The 9,455-nt window shown below is 29.7% G+C and overlaps 1 protein-coding gene across 2 annotated transcripts; it reads right to left on the minus strand.

The window, feature by feature from the left end:
• Positions 1-3,774: 3,774 nt before the first annotated feature.
• LOC129289571 (MLO-like protein 1) lies at positions 3,775-8,208 on the minus strand. 2 transcript variants are annotated; one of them, XM_054926357.1, is made up of 13 exons: positions 7,981-8,208; positions 7,656-7,867; positions 7,407-7,523; positions 7,245-7,311; positions 6,975-7,024; positions 6,761-6,835; positions 6,565-6,650; positions 6,379-6,428; positions 6,148-6,188; positions 5,695-5,877; positions 5,536-5,609; positions 4,923-4,986; positions 3,775-4,216 (listed from the first exon to the last, which is right to left on the minus strand). In XM_054926357.1, exons 1-13 carry the CDS (start codon positions 8,171-8,173, stop codon positions 4,154-4,156), a joined length of 1,275 nt encoding a protein of 424 aa, XP_054782332.1. In that variant the 5' UTR covers positions 8,174-8,208; the 3' UTR covers positions 3,775-4,153. The 2 variants fall into 2 exon arrangements, with proteins under 2 accessions (XP_054782332.1, XP_054782333.1); XM_054926358.1 differs by lacking the exon at positions 7,407-7,523.
• Positions 8,209-9,455: the final 1,247 nt, after the last annotated feature.

Raw genomic sequence — 9,455 nt, forward strand, 5'->3', positions numbered from 1 at the left:
GCGTTGTCATCTTACAAACCTTCATGCCCCAATAAGCCACCAAATCTGAAATCAGTATTTCACTAATGTACGAATCTTGATTTCTATGCAACATGTAACTTTACCATATTTTTTATATTGAGAAATGATATTTAAGAATCTTTTAAAAATATTAATTATAGTTAAAGACCTTAAAATTATGAATTTTCAAAAATTAAAAAAAAGATCATGGTTCTTAGATGGGATTAAGATTTTTTTATTGAATTTTTTCAGTACTAATCTTCCATATTTTCAGTACTCATTTTTCACATTTTTAATTAAGAGTCATTTTTATTATATTCAATATTCAGTTTTTTTTATTATTTTCAGTCAATTTAGATATTTGCAATACTTATTTTCCATGGTTTCCATGCTGAAAAGAATTATAGAAAAGAGTTTTTCGTTACTGAAAATATTGGAGATAAGTATTCGAAACATCCAAGATGATTATTAAAAAATTAAAAAAAATTTGAGTACTGAAAATGTTAAAAATGAATATTTAAAATAAAAAAATAAATATTATGTTGAAAATATAAAAAGATAAATATTGAAAAAGTTAATATAATATACTTTTGACTGTGACATTTGTCGCCACCAAAAGTATTTTTATAAAAAATAATTTAAAAATTAAAAAATAATTAATATAATTTACTTTTGGTGGCGAGATTTGTCACCACCAAAAGTATTATTAATTTAGCTTGATATACATATGATATTTACTTCTTCTACTAAGCTCTAATAACTTTTGGACAAGAATTTCATGTAATTTCTCTTAGTATATTTAGGTTTTCATTGCTGTAATAACATTTTATAATTAATTATTACTAAGAATAATATGAATAACTACTCAAATTCACCTTGTTATGAGATTGAAGATGATTAGATGTTAACTAGATTGATCACATATGAAATTCTTGTAATTATCATATATTGTAAAAGTTATTAGTATTCATTTTCAAAATTATTCAAAATGACTATTAACAAAATTTATGTGGTTAAAACTAATTTGTTATTAAAATAATTTGTTAAGATATTGAAAAATTATCTATAAAATATATTTTTATTAAAAGAGTGGAAACATTTAGCTATTTTGAGAACAGATAAAAATTTAATCATTTAGTTTATCAATTTTTGAGAAAAATATGGAGAAGAAAAAAGTAAAAGATATTTAACATAAAATAATATAATACATATTTATAAATAAATTATATACTTAATAATTTTCATTTAAAAAATAAAAATATAATTTAAAAATTTATCATAATGTATATAAGAATATTATTTAATATTTAAAAATTGTTTATTTTAAGTTCATTTTCCTAAAAAAATAATATTTACTGGTAAAAAGTAATATTTTATTAAAATTATAATTTAAATATTCATACAAATCATTTTGTCATATTAATAATTAAAAATAAAATATACTATATGTATATCTTTTTAATAATATATTATTTGATATATGTGTATGCAGTTACATAATATATATTTAATTTCGCATATAATAATTACAAGTGCATTTTAGTTCAACTGACAAAGAAAAGAGGTTTAAGGCTTGGAGGAGAGAGAGGTCAAGGGTTCAAACCTTAGTTTTACCATATTTTGCAACAAATATGTGACATGGCGCGTGGTGGTGATGTGGCACATGAGATGGTTTTGAGAAGGCACACACGTGACAAGTGATGTGGCACGAGATGGTGGCGTAGCACATAAGGTGGCTTGAGGGGGCACACACATGGCAAGTGACGTGGCACGAGATAGTGGCATGGCACATGAGGTGGCTTGAGGAAGTGCACACATGTCATATGACATGGCATGAGATGGCTAAGTGATATGGCATTATCTGTTGAACACATGGCCTGTGACGTGGCACGAGATGGCAAGTGATGTGGCATCATCTGTTACATATATGGCAGGTGATGTGGCATCACTTAATGCACACATGGCAAAATGATGTGGCATAAAATAAATTATTATTTCTTAAAAGAAAGTAATTGTCGCCGCTAAAAGTCTTTTTGGCGGTGACATCTGTTGCCGCTAAAAAGACTTTTAGCAGCAAAAAAATTTTTGACGGTGACATCTTTTTAATGACAAAAAAACTTTTGACAATGATAAATGTTGCCATTAAAAATTTACTTTTGACGGCGATAATATTTGTTACGGTCAAAAACTATTAACAGTGATTGTTATAGTGATGATTTTTAGTGGTGAAAAGTTACTGCTAAAAACTTTTAGCGGTGACAATCGCCGTCAAAAGTCTATTTTTTTTATAGTGTACAATCCGTGTTGCGTAGGAAATCATATTTGTGGCAAAATTGATCTTAGTATTAGAACCTACACACGCACGCACGAACACGTATTTGAAATTATGAAGCACACATATGATATGTGTAGGAAAAAGGAGGGACAAAGGATAAGGCACTCATTGAAAAGTTTAAAAGAGAAACCAAAGTAATAGATAGGGCAATGATGAAGATAGAAATATTTGTAATTAGAAGTTGACTAATAAAGACCATATAGCATCCACATATAATTAGTTGTAACCCGTGGAATGATAGACTTAGCTTCAAAGCAGAATATTCTCTGCTCTTTGTTTTTCTTCTCTTCAAACAATGAACAGTCTTTTTCACATGTGCTATATATTCTTATGTGGAAAGTTTAAAATTAAAGCAGATATGATTAATAAAGAAAAGTAGTAGGGTTTAATGGTGATAGGAAATTTGTACACCCTCCTTTTCTTTTATTATAAGGAAGGCTATCATATGCCTCTTTTTTTTAACAAGCAAAACTATAAATTTCAAAAAGTATTTCATCACATTTTTTCAAATTGCCTCTCATAAAGTCTATTTTTACAAGATAAATTTGTTTAATTAATTATAAAAATAATTTAGTCTATTAAAATTTCTTAATTTCAAATATAATTATTATATTTCACTATTTTTTTTAAACTGTATGAGTTAATTATTTTTCTTTTTTAATAATCTCAACCTTTAACTCAGGAACATTTGATATATTAAATTTACACGTGATGTAAATTTGCTCTCTTCTACATTTAAAAATGGCACACTAGACACCACCAAGTTAAAAAAGTTAACTTTTACAGTTGAAAAATTACAAAAATAATTTAAAAAATTATAGAAAATAACCCATAAAATTATAACTTGTTAAAACTCACAAGTTATGAGCAATACCAGAAAAATAATACTTTTTTATTGTTCGTAGGTGTCTTTCTATTGGAGACATGGTCGGATAATAAATGTCAACATTTCTCACAGCAAAGATTCAAACTTTAATCTGCCATGTTGTGAGAAACTAACTTTTTCAACTAGAACTAACCCACAGTACCAACAAATTGATACTTTGAAAAAAGTTTAGACCTTAATAGAATTGAGAATTTATTATATTGAAATCTGTATATAAAAATGAAATAAGTTACATAAATTTCTTCTTTGTGTGATTCTCTTTCATCACGGTGTTTCAATAATTATCTTATCAATACAAAAATATGGCTCATATTTATGGTGATTGAATTATATGATTACTTGATTGCCTATAACATCATGCTCCTCGAGTTCATTTTCTTCAAACTGTTGTTTTAATTTGAAAAATAGGAACAATTTTTTTTTGTTGCAATAGTTTAGATACAATATAAAATTTAGTAGACAAAAAATTAAGCAACGTCACAAACCCAATATCTCGATTTATCTAGAAATTATATAGAAAACTTATAATTGCTACTCTATATAACTGGCCAAATTAAAATACGCGCGCGCGCACACACTATATATATATATATATATATATAGCTCTACATTGTAGAAGCACAATCTAAAGTACATCATTTACAAAGTAAACTATAGAACTTTGATCCCTAAATTTTCATGACAATCTATAGTTTCAAAGTTTCCTTATTCCTAACGTGCGACGATATATTACATTCATGAACTAACTCATCATGCACTCAAGTACAATATCTGAAGACGAAAGCACTTAACAATATAATTCAGGATCCCAATAATAGAGTAACTTTGGATAGGCAGACTCACGTTGAGGTCTCAGATTTTGGAAGCAATTCCAAGTCCTACTGATGAAGAACCATCATGCATGAGACCTTTCTTGGGGAGGATGATGACCATCACGGTCCGCTCGCTTTCTCATTAAGCTCATCAAATATTTCCTTCTTGAAATGATCTCCCCTCTACATATTAATTGTTTGATCATTAAAGACACATGTTAATGCAATGATGCCTAAATAATCATGGTGTTGATCACTTGTGAAGATCTTACATGACTCACGGGCCTCATGCATGGGTCCATGAAGTCTAACGTAATGACAGTTATTTTTCTTATTCTATTTATAAGTCACTTCCAACACATTTTATCAAAATTAAGAAAAACTTTAAAACAAATTAACAGTATCTAAATATACATAATTTAACAATATACTTTCTCTCTCTAACATTTAGTGAGAAGTAATAAAAGAAATTTTGTGATAAAAATTTAATAAAATAATTTATAAATAAAATTCAAAAAATCTTCTCAACCACTTTGTCCCATAAATAAGACTAGAATATACATACAGTTCATGGTTTCCATAGATACCTATACATTGGTCTTTATATTATATATCTAGATCACCTGAATGGCTTTTATCAAACTAAATCATTTTCTTGCCTAAATTGAGATAATTCAAACTTGTTGAAAATATGCCACAGTGGGGTGAGGATTCAAAAAAGTGACCAAGTGAAATGGTGAGAAATACAAGTGACTGTGTTTCTTAGTTCTCTTACTGCCGTTGATTAGTAATAAACTGAAGAGGCATCTAAAGTGATAGTCTATATAATATTCTTCAATGAGAAGATATAAATATATCCAATTCAGATTGAACATCAATTGAAACGTACATGCTGTGTAACGAGTGCATACAGAGGTAGAGTGCTGTAGCTGCAAAGGACCTGAATGAATACCCTGAAACCCCAACACAAAGGAGAAACAAAATAGAGAGAGAAGATTAAACTCTAGCATGCACAATATAAGTAAAAAAAAAAACAAAGAAAGAAACAATATTGAAACTACTATATAGGTTCCCAAAGTTTCATTTAATTTCAAATTCAGTTTCTAAAGTTTACAAGTTAGAGTCCCTCAAGTCCTTAAGAAAAATTAAATCGGTCTATAGGAAATCATCAAATTATACACATGAATGAGTTCCATGAATTGTTATCTTTGAAATAAACCGTGCCTATTACTACCTCCATTCCCATTTACCAGTCACTTTTTAATTAAAAGATTTTCATATATGTCTCCATTTATGAGTCATCTGTGAAACCTATGAACCAATTAATGTTTGTATTGTCTTTGATTAATTTACACGAATTGAGAAAGTTAGTTAAAACTAGTACTACTAGACGTGATTTGCCTAAAGTCATAACATGAGAGCAACCAAATTATAAGTGGAACTGTAGTGACTAACACAATAATTCATACTGAATAACTGTAGGAACTGTTGCAGTTAATTACCCGATGACAAGCCTGACGATAATGTAACTGACTCTTCCCATTACGCAGGAGTCAATGGTATAAGTAACCTTAAGCTGAATATACAAGCAAATAAGGTTATGCATATATAACTAAATAAAAAACAAATAGATCTCTATTATACTCAAACAATTTGCTCACCCATATCCAGAAAAAGAAGGCTATTTCAAAAGAGTTCTGGAAAAGGATGAAGTGAATCAAGAAGAGAACATAGCGAGGTTGCTTAAACCAAAAGTAGTGATCATCTGATGATTTGGAAGATTCTATGTCATCAGTTAGTTGTATTATTACATGCTCCAACTTAGTGCCCACAGCTAGTAGAAGCTGAAACAATAATATGCAAATCAGTACAATGAAATCACAACTATAAAGATAGATAGAAAGTGGGTGTCGGTATCACAGAATCTAAAAGAAGATTCAGAAGCTAAGCAAGAATATTAATATTAAGTCCCATGAAGGTACGAAAGATGTCTATCCATATTCTGTTGACAAGAAGAAATTAAATTCAAGCTGAAACAAAGGGATTAATGCAGTAAACTGAATAAATAATAAGGATAAAAGATTAATGCACATGTCCGTTGTAAAGATACTTACAAAAAAGGGAATAAACCCTATCCAAAAATATGTGTACCAGCCTGCAGTAATAAGATCAAAGAAAACATATGAATTTGGTAACAGAAGGTAATGTTTTTTTGGACTACTAACAAAACCAAAAGAAACAATTAGATAAATAATGAATCCTTGTAACTATATATATAACACAGCAGAACTGCCAAGTCATATACTTTACCATAAACATTAAGTAAGAAGAAAATAACCACATACCATTAACATTAAGTAAGAAAAAAATAACCACGTAGATCCAAAGGTACCAACTGCATTCAACCCAAAAAAGTATGATCATGAGTACAGAATCAGTTCCCTCACATTTTAAGGCAAACAAAAAGGGTATCAGCATATTATTAGTTATTAATGATGACTACAAATTGAATCCACAGAAGAAGCAGTTACCTTATACCAACAACTTGTTTAAAATCATCTTCCATGGCCACTATCATATATTTGTGAAAATCAAAATTCGGATTTGCATCATGAGTCTAAAACAGAGAAATATACAAAAGAACGATCATTATGATATCCCTACTTGAGGCTACTTCCAAAGAGTCGCATCAAGGATTAATCATATTGAATACCTTTCTAAACTTACCCTGATAAAACCTTTCCTTAAAGTCAAATAATCCGATTTGTTCACAGAGTCATAAAATTGCTTGAAGAAAGAAAGCTGCAAGAAACATGCGAGATTGGGATGAATAACTAAAAGTCAAACAAAATCAAGTTGGCATATTCAGCATAACTTTCTGGAATCACTTATTTTTAATGTAGTAATCAAATAGAGATAATCAAACTAAGGAACGACTTACCAACCAACCAATCAGAACAGAGTCTTTTTGCCATGATGACATGTTCAGCCCTGCAGTAATCCAATTTGCATATGAGGAGTAATGGAGAAGAAAAATACTCAAAAGATAGCTTTTATAGGAGTTGAATATATAGTGATTTGTTACATTAATTGATTCTTTTCGGATAATATTCATAAAGTAGAACATGAAAACATCTATCAAAGATTCTACAGATTGATTGAATAATAAGACACAGCATACAGTACTGTAACTGCTTATCAAATTACTTACCTTTCTCTGTTTTATTGTTCTTTTTAGTAGTAGCATTTGAATCCTCCCAGGGCTTCCATTGTCGTATCTATACAACAAATGGATGGATTATTAATTGATAAAGAAAGAAAATTGGTGAACAGGAAAAGTTTATAATAAAAAGTGTCTTCTTTAGATGCTCACTTTCAGTTTCCCAAAGAAACCAGTCAGAACACAATAGATCACATGTACTATAGCTAGAACAAATATAAAGATATGCAGGTCATGGATGGCTTCAAGGGATATTAATGGAACCTTTTTCTGAAAGAAAAGGAAGAAAATAAACACAAGTTATATATGATCACAGTTCAATAAATTTAAAAGAAAAATTCATGGCATAAATAATTCACAAAGGTTAGATCCTGACTATTGAATCTGCTATGCTATTATTACCTTCAGGGCACAATATCCCGCTTTAGCATCAGATGCTGAGCCTCCGGCAAGAAGACGACGAGCAGTTCCAGAAATGTGAGATGTATTTGATTGATCTCTTTTCATCCAGCAAGGAAGCATCTTGTTGATCAAATCAGGCGAAACGCAGATTTTGATGATCCTGTCTTCTGAAACCGTCAGAAGCAGGGATATAAAACCCAACACCATTAACTCTGAAAAGAGAACACATCAATAAAAAAAGACATTTTCAAAATTTTGTTAGACTCTGAACAAAGTTATATTATTATAAGAAGAAAGTGTAGAGATCAGAGTCAAGTTACAGAACCTTCTTTGATTTTCTGAAGAGCTTCGAAGAGTGGCATCTTCTTCTTATCCTTCAGGAACTCTCCGCCGTAATGGAGAAATCTTTCGACGGCGAATGAAACGGCGACAATGACAGTATAAACGACGGCAACAACCCATGTAGGAGGGTACTGCATCGCGTTTTCTTCCTTACCTCCACCTCCACCTCCAGCCATTCTGATTTCTTCCTCTTCCTCTCTCTCTCTCTCTCTCTCTGTGTAATTTGTGTGTCGTCTCTGCACTCTGTCACTCCATGCTCGTCCATAATATATATACTCAACATCCACTGTGCTCAAAGTATGCTTCTATGTTGTTTTTTATTGATTATGTTACCCAATATCCGTTTCATGCAAACCTTTTATTTTTTGCAAAATTATAGAAAAGTCTCTTGCACGTAAATAAATTAATTACTAATAAGTCTTCTAAATTTGAGTTACTTCAAGAACTTGTGTAAAAAGAAGAAAAGGAAAAAAAACCCATAATAAATTATAAGTTTTTTTTTTAATTTCACTCTCACAAATATTGAAGAAGGAATTGTAAATGATAAATATGAAAAAAAATTATGTTCATGTGCACATTAAATATATCGCTAATTTTTTTAGGTGCACTAATAATCCTATGAAGTGAAAGGTAATTAATGCAATGTCACATTTTAAGTCCAGAATATGAAGCAATGTTGTCCCTCATTTAAACTTTGCCAGCCGGTAAATAGGAAAAGTTACAAATAAGGTCTGTAAAAATTATAAATAAGTCATCCATAAGAAAATTAATATTAATTAAGTCTCCTAAAATTAAAAATAAATTCAAAGGGATTAGTGTTATTTCCTTTTTTTTATATAGTTATCTGATTGAAAAAAATTAGAGGTAATATTTTTAAAGATATTTTCTACATTCACAATAATATAAAAAATAAATATTATTTTGACTAACCACTTTGATGCAATTTAGTCTAATAATTTAATGATCAATCTACTACAAGTATTTCTTATCAAAATGGCATTTTGATTCTACTAAAAAAATATAAACATGTAAGAAATAAATGATACTGTAGCCAGCCATTACGTAGGGAATCCATGGATGTGTTGAAGACAAAAACCTATAAAAAAATCTTTTTTCCTACAATGAAATTATCTGCTCTTTTTGTCATTATTTACCTTTAAGTTCATTTTAATTAATTGGTTTATACTTTCAAATGCCATCTAAAGTTACGTCATGTTATGGGCAGTGTAGGGGGTAGAATTCAGAGTTTAAACCCTCCTTATATAAATGATGAGCCAATAAAATGTTAATCAATTAATAATCTACAATTTACAAGTGCGTACGCGCGCGCGTGTTTGTAAGACTTGTTACCAACAATGTGATCGAGCACTAATTATACATGGTGACTTAATTTCGTCAATGTATAACTCAATGTGAGGATGGATTAAACGATATTGAAACCTAAAGCTTTTTAAGTGG

The sequence above is a fragment of the Prosopis cineraria genome, unplaced genomic scaffold, assembly GCF_029017545.1.
Source record: "Prosopis cineraria cultivar Desert tree isolate PC_DT_omini unplaced genomic scaffold, ASM2901754v1 PC12, whole genome shotgun sequence".
Lineage (NCBI taxonomy): Eukaryota > Viridiplantae > Streptophyta > Magnoliopsida > Fabales > Fabaceae > Prosopis > Prosopis cineraria.

Bases quoted from the DNA above. Each gene is read 5' to 3' on its own strand.
- LOC129289571 (XM_054926357.1), bottom strand. From the start codon at position 8,173: ATGGCTGGAGGTGGAGGTGGAGGTAAGGAAGAAAACGCGATGCAGTAC. The intron at 7,868-7,980 runs GTTCTGTAACTT...TTCTCTTTTCAG, and splicing joins TCTTCAGAAAATCAAAGAAG to AGTTAATGGTGTTGGGTTTT. The intron at 6,429-6,564 runs GTAACTGCTTCT...GGTTGAATGCAG, and splicing joins AAACAAGTTGTTGGTATAAG to TTGGTACCTTTGGATCTACG.